This window comes from Desmodus rotundus, chromosome 5 (assembly GCF_022682495.2).
Source record: "Desmodus rotundus isolate HL8 chromosome 5, HLdesRot8A.1, whole genome shotgun sequence".
NCBI lineage: Eukaryota > Metazoa > Chordata > Mammalia > Chiroptera > Phyllostomidae > Desmodus > Desmodus rotundus.
The window spans coordinates 15,352,339-15,373,613 of NC_071391.1; the positions used below are offsets into that span (position 1 = coordinate 15,352,339).

Genomic DNA, 21,275 nt, shown 5'->3' on the forward strand with positions numbered 1-21,275 from the left:
ATTGGGCCTGGAGCTAAACGAGGGACATCAAGCTGAGCTCTGGACAGAGCCCAATGGCAGATGAGGTGGGCCAGGACGTGATCAATGGCTAACCTTTGACCCCCGCCCCCACCCCCACACGACTGTTTGGACAGCAGTGGGTTTAGTCAGTGCCCTTTGAATAGCATGAAAGGGCCTCGCGCTGGCCTGTTTTGTTTAAGGAGATTACACCGGCGCTGTGCACTCTGCCACAGGGGGTGTGGCCAGCTCGCCTGAGAACAGAGCGAGCGGCATGTCCCCCACAAAGCAGATGTTTGGAGGAAAATAGATGTAATCAAGACCACGGGGGATAAAATTACTCAGGCTCCTCAGACCCCCACTCCATATGCAGGGGTCCTGGGCACAGCTACACACACCCACCACCCACATCCCTACCCACCCATGAATATTTGCAGGATAATGCTCACGTACACAGATACCCACGTGCAGCAGCACACACCCGCAGGCACACGCATGTCACTTGACCACGCAAGCATGTGTGCTCTGCAGGCAGCTTACACGTATGTTCCCACACCCATCCCCAGTTGCTGGCCGAGCCACAGGCCCAGGGGTGCACTCCAGGCACAGAAGGACCCACGCAGGCATCCAGCACCCCCTCCCCAAATGGCTTCAGAACTTTGTTCTCTTTAAACTCAGGTATAAAAAAAAATTCTCTTTAAATCATAGTCATAAAGAAAAACCACAGTCACCTTTGGAAATCTCCTGGCTGGTGTGGCCCAGTGGACTGAGTGCCGGCCTGCGAACCAAAAGGAAGCTAGTTTGATTCCCAGTCAGGGCACAGGCCTGGGTTGTGGGCCAGGTCCCTCGTTAGGGGCGCACAATTTCTTGCACGCTGATGTTTCTCTCCTCCTTTCTCCCTCCCTTCCCTTCTCTCTAAAAGTAAATAAATAAAATCTTAAAAAAAAAAAAAAAAGTTGGACTAGATTAGAGTGACGCCTTTGGGTTGCACCAGACAAATGGCTGGAGGTGAGGGACGAAGAGGGGTTTTCTCCTTCTTGAAATCCGACAGCCAGGACGGCCCAGCGGCTCCCAGAGGAGGTGCAGGCCTCCTCCCTGAGGGAGTTTGGGCTGAGGCCAGAGGGCCTTCTGTGGCTGCCGATGAAGAGACAAACCTCGCACTGAATGCTTCCCGCTTCCTCAGAAGCGGCCAATGGGAATGACGTTGCCCTTGGATTGTGGGAAGGGCACACGGTGCCACCGCGGCCACCGTGGCCGGTGCCCCTTCCATGGGGCAGGCAGTGCCCACTCTTGACGTTTTGTGCACATTATTGGATTCCTGCGGGTACTCTGAGTTTTATTTCCACATCAACACATTCCATTGGGAAGGCACAGACCAGGATTACTTTGTCATGGGCCACACAGCCGGGGACAAGCCCCCCATGGGAAGGGTGTCAGCACAGTGCCAGTCCCGAGTCCTTATGGGACCTGCCTCGGGAGGGCACGGGAGGGGCCGGACCTGCAGACTGGTGGCCTGGACCCGGGTAGGGCTTGTTGCTCCTCAGTCTCATGCCAGTGCTGGGTGCCAGTGTCTTGAAGAAAGCTGGCCCTGGCCAGCTGAGGGTCTCCCAGTGGCCTTTTCAGCACACCGGGGTGGCAGCATGGTGGGTGTGGAGCTGGTCCCTGGGAGATGCTGCACGGGGCTTCCCGGACATTGGCATTCCCAATCCCCTCCTCGAAGTGCATCTGTGCTTCTCCTGCACTCGGCCTTCCCTGCCTCCCTCGGGCTCCCTGCGTGGAGACACCCCTCATTGTCTGTTTTCTTCTCCCCTCTCCCCCTCAGCGGGCGCTCTCACCTCCTCCTCCTGCTCCCGCTGCCAGCCTCTGAAGGAGGCTTTCGTCATCGCGTGCCTCTTTTTTCATGCATCCTACTCACCATTCTCCTCGTCTTCTGGGGTGAATCGATTCATTCATTCAGCCAACATTTTCTGCACGTCTGCTTTAGAGCACAGGCACACAGTAGGTGCACGAAGACAGCTGGACAGAGTGAGAGCTCAGTCATGTCTGTTAAAAGTTGTCCCTTTATTCTTCAGCAACTTCTTACTGCAGGTTTGCTACCCGCCCCGTCCTGAGCTAAGCCCTGGGCGGAGAAGGGACAAACAGCACGCGGTCCCAACCCTCGGGAAACTGACGTTCTACAGAAGGGGCTGGACATTCCAGGGCTTGATTATACAGTAGTCAGAAACACAGGCAGTAATTAGAGAGGCCGAACAGAGGACAAAGGGACCTGTATGGCTGTCACAGTCTGGGAAGGCTTCCTGGAGGAGCTGGTGCTTGGCTGGATCTTGGAGGTTAGCTGGAAAGAAAGGGCATTCTGGGCAGGTGGGGGGAGGTAGGGCTTTCCCTTGCTCAGTGGTGATGCAGCCAGAGTCACAGCACCTCTGTTTACAGGGGACGTCTTGTTGAGAAGGGCACCGGAGAGCAAGCTGGACCCCGACAGCACCGGGGTCTCGGGATGCTGATTCTCACCCAGCCTCTCCAAAGCATGTAGTCAGAGAACAAAGTGCGGGCTTCACCCAGACCCAGCGCCATCCCTAGCATCCACCTGTCTCAAACAGGCTGGATAAATGCAGGGCCACCTGAGGAACAGCAGTGGGAACTAATACTATTGAGTTAGGAGCTGGAAGACTCAGGTGGGACAGCTAGCTCTAAATGTCCCCAGGGCTGTCTCAGGGAAAGGCCCGGGGGTTTGGAGCCAAGACCAATGAGCCAGACCTATAGGAGATGAACGGGGGCTGGACCTAAGGACAAGTGGTCCAGCTGTCCTGGGGGCAGTGAGCTCTCTGTCACCAAAGCCAGGATGATGGCACTTGGCGGAGAGGTGGGGGAGTAGGGGTGGCAGGAGGTTGAAATAGAATCCCCCGAGTCTGGTGTCTTTGGACTGAGGACCTGAGAGGGCCTTGGCTTGTCGTTCTGACCAGCTGGGTAGCCCCAGAGCCATGGGGAACTTTCCTCTTCTGTCTAAACTAGGGATCCAGCCTCAGGATTTAAAGCAAGGTGACCAACGATCAAGACTGAGATTAGGAGGCTCTTCTTCCTCTTTGGGGACCAGCAGCATCAGTTTGCCAGAATGCCCCCGCTCTCAGCCTTCCTAGATAGTGGGCGTTTGCCTGGACACAGACATGCCCCCGTCGTCCCCTCTCCCCCATCCGGATTCTGAGGGGACGGCCCACTAGTCCTGTCGGAGGGGCACTCCGCCCACTTGAGGTGTGACACCCCACTGCAGAGGGGACACGCCTGCTCCTATTCGCAGACCAGACTCTTACGTGAAATGAGTCATCTGAAGTCATGGGCAGACAGACGGTGCTGGAGCCGGGACCGAGGGCAGAACTCCTAACTCTTGGTCTGGTGGTCTCTGCACACACACTGTGCTGTCCCCTCATCTCTCCCCCACCCCCTCGGTCTCGGTGGTAGCTGGAGGTGGGGAAACTGAGTTCTGACTTCTCTCCACGGGAGACTGGACATCCCACCGCCTCCCCAGAACCAGCTCGTCCTCATCCTCAGGACTTGGTCCTTTGGCCCCAAGGATGACACGGCGAGACTCCTTGAGTCTGTGAGGTCCTGGGTTCCTCTGTCCCCATGGCTCTCCTTGGGGAAAGAACCCAGGAACTGTGAGGCCAACATCTCTTGCCAGTTAGCTCATATCCTGCGCTCTCTCTGGCCTCAATTCCCCACTCCCCCACCCCCAGTTAAAACCAGGACTTCGGGCTGGTCCCTGCCAACCCTCAGTTTCTATAACCTGGATCTCCCTCCACTCAACCCAGCCCCTACGGCTGTGCAGAGGGGTCCGACCCCAGGCTGGACGCCAGAGGATGCTACCAGGGCCCTTCAGGGCATGGGATGGGGCCTGGGGAGCAGGGCTCGGGCAGCAGGGGAACGGGCAGTGTCCTCCCAGCCTGGCCTCCGGGAAGTTGCATAACAGAAATGTTTATTTTTGGTGAGGCTGAATGGGGTTTCTTCTCTTTAAAAAAGCCCCCAAACATAAAACTTACTTGTTTGCCAGGAAGATAAACATCTTTGCTGAAAGCTCTTGGCCCAGCAGCCGGCTGCAGTTTGCGTGATGCTGTCACTGGAGGCCTGGCAGCCTGTGTGTGCCTGGGCGCCCGTGGGTGTCATGCGGGGTCCCCGCAGGCTGGCCGACCACCCCGGTGGTGGCAGCACTGGTGGTGATGCCCAGAGATGTCCTCCTGAAGTTGCTTCCAGGCTCGTGTCCTCCCACCAGCCTTTCTTCAGGGCTTTGGAGAGGGCGGGGAGAATGACAGAAGCAAAATGCCCCACACAGCCTCCCCAGTGTGAAGAGGGCCCCCAGTGTCCACAGAAAGCCAGGGCTGAGGGTGAACCCGAAGCCTCTGTCCCCAGAACCTGGGCGGAGCCAGGACACCTGGGCTGGAGCCATTGCCCTGACACATCATGGCCACCTCTTGGGCCTGTTCCCAGAAGAGGAAACTGAGGGTCAGAGTGACCCTCATGCTTGTGATGATCAGTCTGTGCCTGTGAAGGGTCTTGTCAAATGCTCCTCACATGTGCCTCATTAATCTTTTACGTCATCTGACTCCACGAGAGTCATCGACAAAGGAATGTGGCTCAGAGGGGGCTCATGCCCGTCACCGAACTCCAGGCCCAGGCGCTTCCCACAGTGCCGCCCGTGCTCCTGTGCTCGGGCGCTCCAGGGGGCCTGCCCACGCGGGGGCCTTCTCCACGGTCAGTCCTCTGCTCCTCGCAAGTCCAGACCGGACACCAGTGGAAACTTAACACAGCTGCTACTGTGCCGAGTGCTTTGCATGTTGGCCTCTTTAATCCTACAGCTCCCCTGCGAGGGTACCTACCCTCCAGGCATCTTCATCCCCATTTTATAGAGGAGGAAACTGAGGCGCAAAGAGGTTAAGTGACCTGTCCAAAGCACACAGCTGGAGAGCCTGGCTCCAGAGCCTGAACTTCAACCTCTGAGGCCGTTGTGTCTGCCCAGGGTGCTAACTGAGCTATTGGGGCGTGGGCAAGCTTCTCCCCACCCCACCCTCCCACCTTGGCCTCTGCTTCCTTATGCTTGACCTGCGTGGGTTGACTGGTCCGTTCCAGCCCTGAGCTTCTAAGAATCAGTGGGCGGCGGGGGCCCCATTCTGTCAGCTCTGGGCCTGGAGCTTTGCGTGAATCTACCAGAGCCCACAGGGAGGGGGCAGGACACTGCTTGGCCAATAGGTGAGACCAGTGTGGAGGGCAATGGGATAGGACTTTCGGAGAAGAATTTCCACAACTCCTGCTGAACCCCCAAAAGGACCAGGCCAACAAAGGAGGGGTATTCCTGTCTGCCTAAACGCCGGCCTCTCTGTCTCACCCCAAGCCCAGCTGGGTCAGAAATAACTGCTGAATGAGTCATCCATTCCACCCTGGGGAGTCCAAGGCACTGAGTCAGTGTTCTTGCTGCCCAAAGGAGAAGTTCTGGCAAAGGGGACCCTTCTAAAAGGAGGATACTGGAGTCAGTAGGGTGGGAATTAAAGGTCATGGAGGTCATATTCGCTGACCCAAAGTCACATACCATGGATGCTGAAAGGGGCCCATTCTGATTTGATGGGAAAGAGGCTCAGAGAAGGAAGGGGACTGGCCCAAGGTCACACAGCAGGGTAATTGCAAACCAAGATTAGAACCCAGGCCTCCTGACCTCACATCCAATGCTCCCTTGACAGGGACAAGGCAGGGGATGGCTCCCCCGTCCCTACCTCCTCTTTTGCTTGGTTCAGCCATTGGTCTCTAACCTTGTTTCCTCCTGCCTCAGCCAAAGAGAGCTCCCTGAGTGAGCCCGAGTTGCCGCCCGACTCTGACACCGTGGGGATGGACAGCAGCTACCTCAGTGTGAAGGAGGCTGGGGTGAAGGGGCCCCAGGACCGGGCCAGCGCCGACCTCCCCAGCCCACTGGAGAAGGCCGACTCGGAGAGCAACAAGGGCAAGAAGCGGCGGAACCGAACCACCTTCACCAGCTACCAGCTGGAGGAGCTGGAGAAGGTCTTCCAGAAGACCCACTACCCTGACGTGTACGCGCGGGAGCAGCTGGCCATGAGGACGGACCTCACCGAGGCCCGCGTGCAGGTCAGTGAGGGTGTCTGGGGTGGAGGGGGGAAGAGCGGGGCCTGCCCTTGGGCTGGTGGCTGGAACTGAGACTGCTGAGTGTTCCTCAACCATTCTCTTCACCCGGAGTCCAAGGACAGGCCCAGAGGCTGCCAGCCTGCCCTTTGGGCCCCCACTCCAACTCTTCTTTTATCCACCTTAATATTGGGCTTCTCACTCTGGGTGGAGCAGGAGTGAAAGAGGCAGGGCTCTTTGGAGGGGCAGGAAGCCTGTTAGCTGTATTTCTGGGCTCTATGTGGTGTCTTATGAAGGAGTGACTGGTCTCTCCTCTGGAAGGCCTCTTAGAAAGGAAATAGGATAAACTTAAAGACGTCCACAGCAGCCCAATAGGCAGAGACAGAGAACAATCAGCTCCTCCTTCTGCCTAGGATGGCCGCCTACTCTTCCATCTTTCAGGTCTCAATTCGATAACTGCCTTTAAGAAGTATTCCTGACCACCATGGCGAATGCAGTATCCCCTACCACCACCCGATTACCCAGCACCACACAACCCAACAAAACCCCGCACAGCTCCATCCAAGTACGATCCACCTCAACCCAGCGCAACTCAGTACAACACAACCAAACCCAACCCACATTAGCACAGCCCAGCAAACTCCAACACAGCTCAGTCCACTACAGCTCAACCCAACCCAGCCCGGTACAACTCCTCCCTAACCGACTCAACACAACATAACAACGCAACACAACGCAGCCAAACCTGGTTACCAGCTACCACCTTTTATCTTCTTTGTAGAATTTATGACTGGCTTAAATTATTTTATCTGTCTCTTCCCACTGGAATGTGAGTCCTTGAAGGCAGGAACCGTCTGATTGTTCGTCACAGTATTTCTACCAATTAGAGAAGCCCAAAAGCAGAGCAACAAACACAAAAAATAAGTATTTGTGGACCAGTTGACGTCTTTTGTCCAAACAGAGTGTCCCTACCTCCCTGCATGAAATTACACAAAGAAGAACCAGACAGGAAGCCAAGATCTCTGAGAACCCCCCAAACAGGTGACAGAATCACCCGTGCACTAAAGCTCAGGCTCCAGCTACGCACAAAATCAATACCATCTCAGCCTGCTTTTCCGCCCCACAGCGTGTTAGAAGTAGCAAGTAAGGTGTTGTCAGGTAGCAGTTCCCCACTCCGGTGTACTAGGGAAATCCACAGCTGGAGGAAAAGGGGACTTGTTTTTTTGTTGTGGTTGCTGTTGTTTTTAAAGCAGCTCAGCTCAGCTCAGCGGGACTTTCAGCCCTTCCTTACTCAGCAGACCCCAAGGGCAGAGTTTTTCTATGGCAGCAATAAAAGGTTCACCAGTCTCCACCGCGTCCTGTTTAATAAGAAGCTGCATTTGCAACATAGGCCAGAGTCATTTTTACCTACAACGGCTCATGCGAAAAAGGACTGGCCACTGTCAGTAAACACGTGGCCATCCAGAAGTGGCCCTGCACCGAGGTGGCTCTGAAGAGTGGGGTTGTTCATGCACACGCTCCCAAGGGCAGGCTGGCTGCTGTTTTTCGCTCCAGCACCCAGTGAACGTTCGGGGTGGGAAGGCAGGGCAGCTGAGGCTTCCCTGGGGTCCCAAGAGCCCTCTCACACCTACTCTCTCATTTGCATCGGGTTAACCAGCCACGTGGCCTTCTGTGCTCAGACTCTGGACAGGACCCCCAGAATCCGGCCTCAGCTCAGCCAATGGATTTGGGAGGAGGGGGAGGAGGGGGCGGCTAGTCGTGGGACATTGCCGTAGGTGTGGGATAAACCGGTTCATTCTCTGTGCGGTACGTGTGCGCATGTGTGTGTGTTCCTAACGAGTGGATGGGAGTGCCCAGGGTGGCCCTCCCAGGACCAAACCTGGAACGGCACTGGGGCACACCTAGCGTTTTGCAGTCACCCGCTTCAGCTAAAATAGAGTGTTCTTTTGCACACACACCTTTATGCCTGCCTCCAAAAAGCCGAGGCAGCTTATAATTAAAGATTTCTTATTTTCATCTAAGAACAAGAACAATTTCATAAAATGAGAAGGTAATTCTGTCAAGAATCTAGGCTAAGGATCAGAATTGCCACTGAGCACAAATTTTACCTCGGAGCTTCCCGGCAGCCAAGGCAGAAAGGGAAGTCCTAATGTGTTGCATATTCTATCATCTAAGGGGATAGTCATAGAATCATAGTGTATTAGTGCTGGCAAGGACCCCCTGGTCCTCTCCCTTGGTAACAAGAGGAAGCCCAGAGCAGGGAAGGGACTTCCTGGGATCAGAGACTCGGGCATGTGACTCGGCGACAGTGCTGAGACTGAGATCTGAGTCTCCCAAGTTCCATCCTAGGGCTTCTTTTAAGTTAGTTTGCTGTACGGGGACATGTGCCAGGTCATTCCAAGACTCCTTGTAAAAAGGCAGTAGGGTGGGTGGCTTATTTGTGTGCTCAGGCCTCTGGGTTGAGCCTGAGCCCTGTCGTGCCCTAGGGGTGGAGGGAGTGGAGAGGCAGCCCTCTGCCTGCCTCTGCTGGGTTTGTCTGGGGCCCACAACCACCTGGTGTGAAGCAGGGGCCTGGTGCAGAGTGGCAGTGGGGACAGGAAGGAGGCACTGGGGGCCTCAAGATGGGCCTTTCCTAGGAAGAAGCCTGGGTTTGGCCCTGCGCTAGGGGGCTGCAGGGGCCTCTCTTTGCTGTCTGGGATTCCAGTCTCCGCAGCTGGTGTCTGAAGACAATAAGACAGCGGCTTTCCCCGCCCTGGGCCACCCTGCCCTGGCCCCAGATGGGCTGCGGTTAGCAAGACCTCTGCCAAGACCTCTGCCAAGACGGTTGGTTCCTTGGGGAGAGGCCCATGCTGGGGTGGGCCTGGGAATGGGATAGGCCTGGGGTGAGACACCCAGCAGGGAAGGCCAGGACCTCGAGGCTTGCTCTTCTCCTTGGGGCGGTACAGTGGCGACAGGCCTGGGACACAGAGCATCCGGGCGGGGGGAGCACCAGGCTCCAAGGGGCAGAAACAGAGGGACACTCAGAGCCTCAGGCCCCAGGAATGTCAGCATGGGGGTGCTCATGAGGGTACGCCTGCCCCCGGTCTGGGCAGCAAAGCTCCAGCCTTGGGCACCATGTAAGGCCCAGGGAGGAAAGGTCTGCCCCCGTCAGCCTGCTCCCCCACAGCCCGGCCACCTTTCCCAGTCTCCATCCTTTGCCCTCAGATGAAGGCCTCAGGCTGACCCCAGTCCACTCCCTTCCCAGAGACGGCTCTCTCTGCTGCCTCTCCCTTGCCTGCCCATCGATCTTCCTCGAGAACCAGGTCTCCCCTCTCCCAGCCTCCTCCTCCCCCACACTCAGCTCCAGCGCCCCCCCACCCCCCCACATTCCATCTCCCCCTCTCTGCTCTGCCCCTTATCCTGGCTCCTTTAGGGACACTGGCCTCTTCCCTCCTCACTCTGTGTCCCTCCCAGCCCATCCGGGCGCCTTCCCAGCACCTCTCCACCTCTACATTCCCACACGGGGACCTGTGGATCCACAGAGACTCAGGGAAACCCCTGCAGTGGCGGCAACTGAACTTCTTTTCGCCTTCTCCCCACCCCCAAAGAAAGGAAGAAGCCATATATCTTGCTGCCTCCAGTGGGCTTCTCCCCTCCCCCAACTCCCCCTCCCCCCCCCCCCCCCCCCCGAAAACCCTGGGAGGTGGAGGAAGGAGCGGAAAGACTGAGCTAAGCCTGCAGGAAATTAAACATGAAATGAAAACAAGCTCCTCTGATGCATTCTCTCCTCCTGCCCCCAGCTCCCCATTCCAGGCCACTGATAAAGGGGGATCCCATTTCAGCCATGCAGAGAGGAGACCTGATCCGCCCTTGGCTCCCAGCAGGCTCTGGGGCAGGGCTGAGACCCCAAGCCCGGGAGAGGGCCAGTCTCCAGGGAGGACACAGGAAGAATGCTTCTCCTATACCCGAGTCAAGCAGGGGAAGTGGAAAAACCTTGATAGAAATGTCGGCACACGTGTGGGTGTGTGTACACACTTGTGCACACACGCACTTGAGATTGGGGGGAAGTGAGGTGCAGCCCCACACTTCCTCCTCACCCCACCCTCCCACACTAACATAGATACATATACTCCATCTCTTTTGACGCCTCCCTCTAGCAAAAGACAGAAAGGGCAGGAGCTATAAATAAACAAGTGCGAAGTACTCTAGAAACTGTGGCAAAGTTTCCTATCTATCTCACCTGCTGCTCTCTGAGGCATCACCCGTGTGAGGAGGTCAATACAGATATCAGCCCATTTTCCAGATGCGGAAACGGAGGCTACTGGCAATGCAGGTGCTCCAGTAGGTACTCGGCTCCCGGGCCACACCGGCAGACTGTACAGGCCGGCCAGCCCCTGTGCTGCCCTGGGGCAGCCCATCTGCACCTCAGGCCTGTCCCACTCCCTCCTCCCAGGCATCCTTGGCCTCTCAGTGGAGAGCTATTTCTGGAGACAATTCCTCTCACGCCTAGTTTGCAGCCCTTATCAGGAGGGAAGGGAAGTGTTTTCACCTGCACCTGAGGAGAGCTGGCTTCCTCCGTGCCTAGGCCTAGTGAGAGCCTGACAACACTCCTTATAGCTCAGCAGCCGAGGTCCTTGTCGCTGCTGTGCACTCCCCGAAGTTCTCAGAGCTCTGGTGTGCTAGGTGGGGTGTGGCCACTTGTCCCTGAGTCAGTTGGCAGGTGTACCTCAAGCTCATTCCCCAGGAAGCTCCCTCTGGGGAATGCCAAGGTCTGCCTTTGACTCAGCCCAGACCGTTCCTGGCCTGGAAGCTGATCTCTCTTCACCCCCTCTCCCATGGGATGACTCCAAGTCAGGGCAGGGGTTCCAGGCCCCAAGGTAACTCTTGCCCATGAGGCTTGAGAACACTCCCAGCCTGCCAGAAATGAATGCTCCAGCAAAGAAAATGGACCCCACTCGCCCACCCAAGATTCCAGCTCCTTCACGTGACTCAGAGACCACCCTCCCCATTAGGGCCTCCATCAAGCCAATGTTCCACCCACCCATGCTTTGTGACAGGTGGCCTCCCCTCCTTCTCTGCCACATCAGGTCGCTTTTCTGAGTGTGAGTTTGCAGCGTCTGCCTGGACCTACAGCACCCAGGGCAAACCCCTCCGCTTGGCATGTGAGGCCCTCCACCATCCGACTTCGGCTTCTTCTGTGCCTCTCTCCCACCACTCGCCACCACTGGGCAGGTGTTCTAGACTCAGGCCTGGACGTTGCTCCCTCCAGCCAATACACGAGGCCCAGCTCCCGTCCCTCCCCTCCAGGAAGCCGTCCCTGACTGCCTCCCTTTCCCCCTGAGCCCCTATTATCCACTCAACATTTAACACGAGGGTTTCTGAAACAGGAGACTGTTTCCAACCAGCCACTGCAAAGAGGGTACAGGAGGGCGGGCAGTCTGGGCTGCTGGGCCCCAGGGAGCCGCAGGCCTTTCGGAAAACTGTATGTGGTGGTCTCGCAGGACAATTTTCCGGAGGAGCACTCACAGCTTTTATCACACTCTGCATAGGAGGCTGTGGCCCACAGCAGATTAGGCCACACCATGCTGGGTTTGGTGGGATGACTGCTGAGTGACCAGTGACATGTTTCATGGGTGCGCCACGTGCTAGCTCTAGATTCTGAAGCTTAGCAAAAATGAAGCTCCTGGCCAAGATCACACCCATGGTTAGTTGTGGGGTAAGCTGCCTCCCTGACTCTCAGTGCGGATCATTCTAGATTGTAAGCTCTTGGCGAAGCAGCACTTATCTGCAGCCCCCATGGCCTGCTGGGGCTCAGGGACCTCTTGTGCCGCCCAAGGGCAAGGCCTCTGACCCCTGCGATGACTGCTTTATCCTGTAGGTCTGGTTCCAGAACCGGAGGGCCAAGTGGAGGAAGAGGGAGCGTTTTGGGCAGATGCAGCAGGTTCGAACCCACTTCTCCACAGCCTATGAGCTGCCCCTCCTCACTCGAGCTGAGAACTATGCCCAGGTAAGTAAGTCCGGCCTCGGGTGCTTGCTTCAACCCCCAGCCCCTTGAACTCTGAAAACCAGCACCTCGGAGAAGGACCCAGGTCCTCTGAGATGGGACTCACGGCTTCACGTTCCTTTCCGGCCCAGTCCAGCTGTGTGCCAGTAGGACCTGGCGCCGTTTCTTTCCCACATAAGTGTCCACCCGGGCCTGACTGAGTCCCAGGTGTTCCTCCCCATAAATACTTAGAGGAAAAGGGGGCCCAGAGGTGGAAGCTGGGGAGAGGAGAGGGGTTTCAGCTGCGTGGGTGGGAGGGAAGATGTCCAGCCCAGCCCCCACTGCCACGGGGCACCCTTCACTCCCTAAGGCGTGTGGGCATTCTGCTGGCACCGTCACTCAGCCGCTGCTGCCCCTCACCTCCCGAGGCAGCCCCTTGCGTCCTGAGTGGGTTCTGAAGCCTCGGGGGCATCAGCTCTAAGAACCTCAGCCACCGACTTTGGTTTCTGGGAGATGTCGGTCCCCACTGCCCCCTCCCACCCTCTCTACACCACACCCTACAAGCCCAGAGCCCATGTACCCAACACCAAAGCTCCCCACTTACCAGGCACCTAGGAGGTCCTGAGCCTGGGGAGCAACCGGAGGTAAAATGCAGTCGCTGACCTTAAGGAGTCCACAGACAGAGAGACACAGTCGGCATCTGTGCCTGACATCAGGAACTGGCCAGCGGAGGCAGGGGCCATCCTCAGCAGGTTAGCTGTGCCCCCAGAGGATGCCACCCTGGACCGTTGATGAGGTTTGCAGTTCAGTCCTTAAAACAGAGTTTCTGTCTGCTGCCAGCCTGGCCCTGTGGACATTGGAGCCAAAGCATAAAACCCACGCTCTCCTGGGGGCACCCGGATGACCTTAAGGTCTGGAGAGCCTCCCAAGTAAACACCCAGGATCCGTTTCATCCTAATGCCGGGCTCCTAGTGGGGAGAGGTGACTCGGGGTTAGGGGAAGCCCCCTGTACCCCACCCACATGTCCTCACCCCAGCCAGCTTGTGACATCTCTGCTGCCTTCTCCCCAGATTCAGAACCCATCCTGGATCGGCAACAACGGGGCTGCGTCACCAGTGCCAGCCTGCGTGGTCCCCTGCGACCAAGTGCCAGCCTGCATGTCCCCTCATGCCCATCCCCCTGGCTCTGGGGCCAGCAGCGTCACCGACTTCCTGAGTGTCTCTGGCGCTGGCAGCCACGTGGGCCAGACACACATGGGCGGTCTGTTCGGGGCAGCGGGCCTGAGCCCAGGCCTCAACGGCTACGAGCTCAGCGGCGAGCCGGACCGCAAGACCTCGAGCATCGCGGCCCTGCGCATGAAGGCCAAGGAGCACAGCGCGGCCATCTCCTGGGCCACATGACAGGGCCCTCCCGTCCCGTCCCTGCCCGCGCCCTCCCCCACTTCGGGGCTCTGGCCGGGCCCGTGTTTCCCAGGCCCCCAGCCTCCCACTCGACTTTCCTCTTAGGAACCTGGCCTGGGTCAGGGGCCTGACCCTCAGCACTTTCAGCCACCCCCAGTCTGAGGCCCTGTGGACTGCTGGGAGGGAGGGGACAGCTGGCCCCTGCCCTTCCCGGATCCGGAGGCCGAGACCCCTGCTCCTGGCCAGATGCAGCGGAGGAGGCCGATGGCCGAGTTTTGCAGCTTCGCATCCATTATAAGCTGAAGACCCTTTCTCCCCACTCCTGCTCCCCCAGCCTGCCTGGTTTGACCACTGAGTCAAGTTTAAATTCCCATCGAGACCCAGCAGCAGCTACAGCGCCGTCGCGTCTGTCCTTCCTTCTGTGTGGTCCCCGGTCACTAGTCCCAGGACTGTGTCTGAAGAACAGCCTCCTGCCCTCCCCTCGGAATCCGACCTCTTGGACCCAAGGCACCTGCCTCCCTTCACCCAGGAGAGCAGAGTCCCGTCCTGGCTGTCCCCTGTGCTGGACATGCCCAGAGGGGGTGGGCAGAGGAGGGGGGAGCGGGAGCCCAAGAGTCCAGCTGCCACCCAGCGATGCTGACACCAGGGGCAAGGGGGAAGCGTTCCCACGCCCTCGCACCCCGGAAACTCTGGGTCTGGATGCAGGCCACCTGGGCACCCGTGGTGCTGGAGGAAGAAACGTTTCTAGGGCTACAGGGAGGTGTCCAGGCAGGGGCGGGGGCCGTGCGCACACTTCTGCTCTCCGGCCCCCTGACTCCCTGGTGCGGGCAGGACGACAGTGGCAGCAGGCAGGTCGGGGCGGCTCTGTTCTTCCAGGCATCCCCTCCAGGAGGATCTCTCCCTCCCCTGGCCCCATCCTGGCCACTTACTGGGGCTGCTAAGCAGTGTCCTGGCATGGAAAGACCTGGGACACACAGCCAGGGCCTGGGGGACAGCGGCAGAGGGTCAAGAGCAGGGTGCGGGATTTGTTGGAGGACATGTGCCCGCTCAGCCTCCAGTCCGGTGGGGTGGCCCTTGAGCTGCCTCAGACTGCCTTTCCCTCATCAGCCATCTCCGGCACACTTCCGTGCCTTCCAGAGCCTTCCACAGTGGGTGGGGCCTCCATGGTCTTCCAGGCACAGGGCAGGCAGAGCCCACCCCGACACTTCTTCCCCAGGGGTCGGAAGTCTCAGCCCCTCCCTCTCGCCTCTGGAAGGGCCCAGGGGGCTGAGCACCATGAGTCACTTGCTCTGTTCTAGTTGTGGGGGGCAGGGCACCCTCTGGAAGCAGGGTTTCCTGCCTATAGGAAGGGGCCTCCTTCTGGGGCGGAAGTCGGGGAGGCTCCACCTCCGCTTGACTTGAGACCTGCGGCTTGTTCGTTCCCAGCCACCACCAAAGCTCATGGCGCTCAGGGCCCCTTGTCCAAGCCTGGCCCTGGGAGGTCCATGGCAGGTGGGCCCAGGGAGGGGCCCTTGCCTTTTAGATCTTGTCAGTGAGCAGGGCCAGGTCTCCCAGGCAGGCCTGGATGCAGGACAGCCTCTTGGGTTGGACAGACAGGCGTGGGACCCTCTCCCTTGAGCTGCTCGGGGCTTGGAGGAAACTGCGGTCTTCACCTCAGCCTCGTGTTCTCATCAGCTCCAGAAGTAGGGCAGGGATGCATCCGGCTTTGGCCTCCCATAGTCAGAGTCGGGCCTCTTTGTGAACCGTCATTCTAAAACCCACCTGCTAGAAATGACAGGGGTCTTGGACATTAAATTAGATGTTCTCGAAAGCTTGGCTTTCAGGGTTTTGTTCCTTTGAGGACCTTGGGGTGCCTCTCAGGAAGCCTTTTTCCAGTTCTGAGGTTCACTGAAATAACTCAGACTCCCCAGAATCTAGCCAGGTAAAGGAGGAAATTGCTGACAGCTGGGAACTGTCCCCTGTGTCCTCCTTAAATGCTCTAGTGGCTAGAAGGACCCAGGCACTTTCACCAAAGGTATTTTCTCACCCAGGAGAGTCTCAGGATACAGAAAAAGCCCCAGAGGAGTGGGGAGAGAGAGAGGACTCGAAGTAGATTCTTCTGGAAGGGACCCTGGCACTCAGTTCTCTGTGTCTGCTTTCTGGGCGGACTCAACTTATAAATCAGGCAAATCTGAACCAAAGCGCCTGAGAAGAAAAAGTATCTGGTAGAGGGAGGCACTATGGCCTGGGTTGCCTGTCCCACCAGAGCCTGGTATTAATGATGCCCAGGTCCCCGTTCATCTCCCCACAGGTGGCGCCCCAGCCCCAGGCCCGTCCTGCCCTGTCCTGGGGGCATAGAGGGATTACTCTAGTTAGTCCAACCTCTTCACAATGGAGGTGAGAAGACCCTGCCCCCCAGTGGAGAAGTGGCCCCCAGCCCCATCTAACCAGAGGCTGACGGAGCAGCCCTGACTGCTGCGCTGGCTCTGATGGCCTCAGGGCCTTTGTGGGCAGCTGGTGTGTGGAGCACCCCTGGGCCTTGCACCGCACCCAGCAGCTCAGCCCTCTGCCTGAGTGCCATCCCCACCCCTCCCAAGGCTTCTCTCTCGTCCGGTAGGCCCAGGTCTTCAGTGTTTCAGGGTGGGAGGCATCCCGAAGCGTCTGTGATGAGTAAGCAAGCTTTGGGGACTTTGCTGGGCTGGTGGCTTCCTCAGGAAGGCAGGCAGACGGGAGAGTCCACCTGCTCTGTGGGTCCCCATAAGCAAATACGCTGGAAGAGGTGAAGATCTCCTTTGGCTACTTGCCTAAGATCTCAACGGAGATGGACACACAAACCTGAGGTGCCAGGTAGCAGGTAGACCGATGGGCAGCCTCCCCAGCGCCGAGAGCCTCTCTTCCCTCCTGGGAGTGTGTCTGCAGCCAGGGCTTGACCTATGGTGCTACCAGGCTCACCTGCTGTCATCCCTCCCAGGCACAGGAGGAGCAGGCTCTGGGGGCGGGCACACGGGGAGGCTTGCCCCCAGGTCCTCAATGGCACTAGCAGGACACGGGCTTTGTGACTTTCCCAGAGTTCTCTCCCCTATACTTGATTCTCAGCTCTCACTGCCAGGCCCCAGCTTTGGAAAGCATGGTGGCCGGGTTAGTTCAAAGATGCTGTGGGAGGTGGGGGGGCAGCAACTGTGAGGTGGGCCCCAGCACACACTGCTGTGGCCACGTTGGGCCCAGCTCCAGTGCCCTTCCCGCCCTCATTTCTGCTGGGTAGACAAGAAGGACTTTCCCATGAAAGCAACTGGGTATCCTGCTCACGCAGCCATTCTCTCCCCTGGGTTGTGGGGAGACCAGCCTGAGAGCCACTCTGGGGCTTCTGGTCAGCTTGACGGTTCCGATGGTCAGAGGCAGAGGCCACAAGGCCTCGCGGGGGGAGGATGGCTGGCAAACTGGCCCCCAGGCTGATAATCCACAACCCTCAAAGAGAACAGTGAGGAGACCACACAAACCCCACTTCTCAAGGTTACACCAACCCACTGTGCTTCTGGAAGGATGCTGTCGGGTGGGAAGGTGGCCCAGTGAACATGACGTCACGGAATCTCGCCCGCCCCCTCCCCCTTCACTTACGGACGTAGAGCTAGGCCTTTGTACTACTGATTTGGAAGGGCAGCGTCGAGTGTCTAACAGTCTGGGCGTGCAGCGGTGGGAACGAGAGCTGAGTGCTAGAAGGAACATGAACCTCAACCAATACTGACCGTTCTCCTTGTAAGATACTTTAACCTTGTATAAATGCAACGTTTCCTTTAGCTTAATGGCCTGGGTGGATATTAAAAATATATATTAAAGATCCATGAAAATTTCAGAAAAAAAAAGTATAAAAAAATGAGGTCGGTTCCATAAAGTTTTACTGCCTATACCACCATGTAACTACATTACAGCAAAATATTAATAGAAACGTTCTTGCCTTTGAAGTAAGTTATTGCACTTACATCTTTCTGGGGAGGGAGGGGGACATTGAGGAGGAGGGGCCCGGGCGTGGGGCCAGACGGAGAGCAGAAGCAGCCGGACGCCCCCCGCCCACCCTTGACCGGGCACAGCCCGAACTGTCTGTTTGGTGGTTGTTTGCAATAAACTCCTTCTCCTTCCTCCTCGCAACTGGAACCTGTCTGTTTTGTTCCTGACTTGTGACAGATGAAATGTGATCAGAGGGGCCTCTGAAATCTCACGTTAATTGAAGTGGGCAAAAAATACTAACAGTGCCCTTTTGAACCGCTGACACAGTACAGGGTGGATTACCAGGGCTCGATTAACAACAGGTGGCCGGCCAGGGCTCCTGCACATGGAGGGGTGCGTGGCCTGTGAGGCTCTGGGACAGTCCCCTTGATCCCAGAGGACCTGCCTGCACAGCTGGAGGGGGCAGGGAGAAGCAGGGCTACCAGAGCCCGCTTGTCAGGCAGCAAAATGGGGTCCCAGCAGCAGCTCCTTGGCACTCCTGCATCTTGGGTGTGCTCAGCACAGCCTGCGCCTCCGGGCCCTCACAGCTGGCGTGGCAGTCCCTCCATGTCCTTGAGTGCCGGAGCCTGGCTGCTTGGCGCAGAGCGCAGGACAGGCCTCCAGCACAGGCAGGTCTCAGACCTGGCTCTCCCTCTTAGTGGCTGAGAGAACTCTCAGGAGATACGGCCAGATGATTTTCAGAGCAACACTCTTAAAAACAAATGATGAAGCAGGAAGGGGCCCAGGTGGGGCTCTGCTGCAGGAGAGTGCTCTCCTGCTTTCCAGAGTGAAGGTGACTCTAGGAAGAGGCAAGCAGCCTCCAGGAACCTCTGTGTGGAGAAGAGAGGGGAATCATCTTCACTCCCCAAACCTGCTGAGGCTCAGGCCTGCCATCTGAAGGAGGGGTGTAAGCCCCGTCCTTGAGGGAAGGTTAAATGAGAACACACACATGGGCTCATGGGCCCGTGAATCGGCAGAAAGTCTCAACTTGGCTGGTGGGGCGTGGGTGGTGCAGTCAGTGAGGGCCTTCTTCCCTATACATGCCCATTCTCGCACACCCAGCAGCTGAGGAACAGCAGGCCCCCCACAAACAGCCTGTTCCCCGCACAGGGCTCACTGCAAACTGTGTGTATGCTCCGCGTGTCTATGTGTCAGTTGCAGAGACAATGGGTGTGAGAGCTGACATTTTCCCAGGAACTCTGATTCCAAACAGATTTTTTTCAGCTCAGCACAGACCAACAGGCTTGAGGAAGGGCCAACTTCCGAAAGGAGCTTCGGTTTACGGCCATGTGCATACCACGTGCTAAGGTGTTGAGCAAACCCACTGTGGGCCTGCATGAGGTCCCCCCGGCACCCTGGTCAGGGCGGGGTCCAGCTGTGCAGAGGCTGCAATGTTCCCACCACGTCTCCTGGGGCTTCTCTTTTGGTTACCCCACAAACCCCCTCCCCAACCCTCTCTAGTCCTTTACCCGCACTACCTCTGTAATTCCCAAGCTCTGTGGGAAAGGAGGAGCCAGCTGTTGCTATGACTTTAAGGCCAAGCTACAACACGGAGAATGAAAACAAATGAGTGTGTGTGTGTTGGAGCGACAAGGGAAGGGGTAGAGCCCGAGGAAGGATGAAACACAAAGGCCGCCCACCGCTCCCCTCCAGGATGGGTTTGGCTGGAGAGCTCTGTGCAGATGTGAGTGTGGGGAAGGACTGGCCAGGAAGCTGCGTGGTGATGTGACAGACAGACGGAAGACCCAGACTTAGGACCTGAGTTTGCAACGTGTTAGCTTGGTTACTTTAGGCAAGCCACTAAAATTCTCTAATTTTCAGTTTCTTCTTCTGTAAAATGGGAGTACCAACTCTTTCCTGCTTATCTTATAAGGTGGTTTTGAAGTCCAAAGTGCTGAAAATGTTTGCACATGGAGAAGAGCTGTAGAGATGGGAGGAGTTGTGCACTCCGGTGACTGGGGAGGGCCCTGGGGCTCGACTTCAGTCCAAGCGGGAAGGGCAGGGTGCCAAAGTCTGCAGGACGGGTTCACCAAGGATGTCACCATACAATGAAGCACCGGGAACCCCTGATACTATATTCATGAGATTGGCAAGGGACCTGGGGGCGAGCAGTGCATTCGCCTGCTCCACGCTGAAGGTGCTGGCAGGCCTGGTTTCCTATGAGGCCTCCCTTCCGGGCCTGCAGACGGCTGCCTCCTCACATGGCCTTCCCTCCGTGCTCACACAGAGAGAGCTCTGGTGTCTCTTCCTTTTTTAATAAGAACACCAGTCCTATCAAATTGAGACCCCACCCTTATAACCTCACTTAACCTTTATTACCTCCTCACAGGCCCTGCCAGGGTTAGTGAGGGTGCCAATATGTGAAGTGCTCGAGGGTATGTGATTCGGTCTGCAACAAGCAGCCACTCTTCCCTCGCCTTGTCCCAAAGGGCCTCGGAGGGTCCAGTAAGTTCCCAGATGGGCCCAGCAACCACCTGGTTCAGGGCTGAGTCACTTTCTACCTAGACTACTGCCAAGGGGTTACATCCCACCCTAGTCCTGCCCGGCTCCACTTCATCAATACTGACGCCACGTGTCAGTGCTGAAGACCCGCCCTCGTCACATCCCTAACCGTTCATCGGAAAAGCCTTCACGCAGACGAGCATCCCAGCTCATGTTTAGCCCTCAGCTATCCAGCCTCACCATTTCTAACTCCCCACCCTGGACTCAGTGCTCCTGCAAACCCAGGACATCCGGTCCGCCTAATGCTCACCTGCACCTGCTCCTTCTCCAAAGCTCCCCATAGCCTCAAGTGCCAGCTCCTTCAGCAGGTCAGAGTGACCACACCGTCCTTCCATAGCAGGGAATGTGCAATGCTGCCTTACTCCTGCACGGTCTCATTAGATAGGACGGTGAGGGACTTATCTCTGGTCCGCACTGATACAATGATAAGCTCCTTGAAGGCAGAAATGCTGTCTTTGTCACCTGTTTATCTGGACCACCTGGCCCAGTATCCTACAAGCACTTGCTGTGTCAGCTAGATGGCTGGCAAGTCTGCATTCCAAATCAGGAACACCGCAGAGCCCTGGCTGGTGCGCATCCATGGACTGGGTGTTGTCCAGCAAACCAAAAGGTCACGGGTTTGATTCCCCGTCAGGGCACAGGCTTGGGTTGTGGGCCAGGTCCCAGGTTGGGGATGTGCAGAGGCAACCAATTAATGTTTCTCTCCCCCTCTTTCTCCCTCCCTTCCCTTCTCTCTAAAAAATAAAGAAATAAAATCTTTTTTTAAAAAAAAAAGTGCAGCAGAAAACACTACACAGAGGCACCAGAAGGGAAAGCAGCCCAGATCCCGAGGCCCTAGGCAGTCATCCAGGTCCAAGCGGGAAAGATACCACCAATTCACGACCAAACCGAGAAATTGTGAAAGGTGACGAATTTTAACCACCTTTTAAAAACAATCATCTGTATTGAGGTGTAAGTTAGGCAACACAAAATGTACCAATTTTAAGTGTAGAGTTGGATCAGTTTGGACAAATGCACATACACATGTAACCGTCACCTCAATCAAAATGTAAAACCTGCCCCTCACCCCCCAAAATTCCCTGGGGCCCCACCCAGGCAATCCCCAGACCCAGGCAACTGGGAATCTACTTTCCTGGTGTTGCCCGCTGCAGACCTCCCTCCAAGTGGGGCGGATTTGCGCTCCTCAGAGTGCGTGTGTAGGCGCACCCGGGGGGCACGCTTTTGTGTCTGGCTTCTTCTGCTCGTCTCTTCTGGAAGCTCATCCATGTTGCGTGGCTCAGCAGCTCATTGTAACTGTTGCTTCGTCACGTTCCACTGAATGGATGACCGCTATTTGTCCG

The 21,275-nt window shown here is 57.1% G+C and overlaps 1 protein-coding gene across 2 annotated transcripts in view; it reads left to right on the forward strand.

Moving 5' to 3' along the window:
* ALX4 (ALX homeobox 4) overlaps positions 1-17,595 on the forward strand; it is a 41,926-nt gene extending 24,331 nt beyond the window's left edge. Inside the window, exons 2-4 of one of the 2 annotated variants that reach the window (XM_053925563.1) lie at positions 5,807-6,117; positions 11,969-12,097; positions 13,144-17,595. In XM_053925563.1, coding sequence (XP_053781538.1) covers positions 5,807-6,117; positions 11,969-12,097; positions 13,144-13,473 — 770 coding nt within the window. In that variant the 3' untranslated portion in view covers positions 13,474-17,595. The remainder of the gene's footprint in view (positions 1-5,806; positions 6,118-11,968; positions 12,098-13,143) is intronic. The other variant, XM_053925564.1, reaches the window with a different exon arrangement.
* Positions 17,596-21,275: the final 3,680 nt, after the last annotated feature.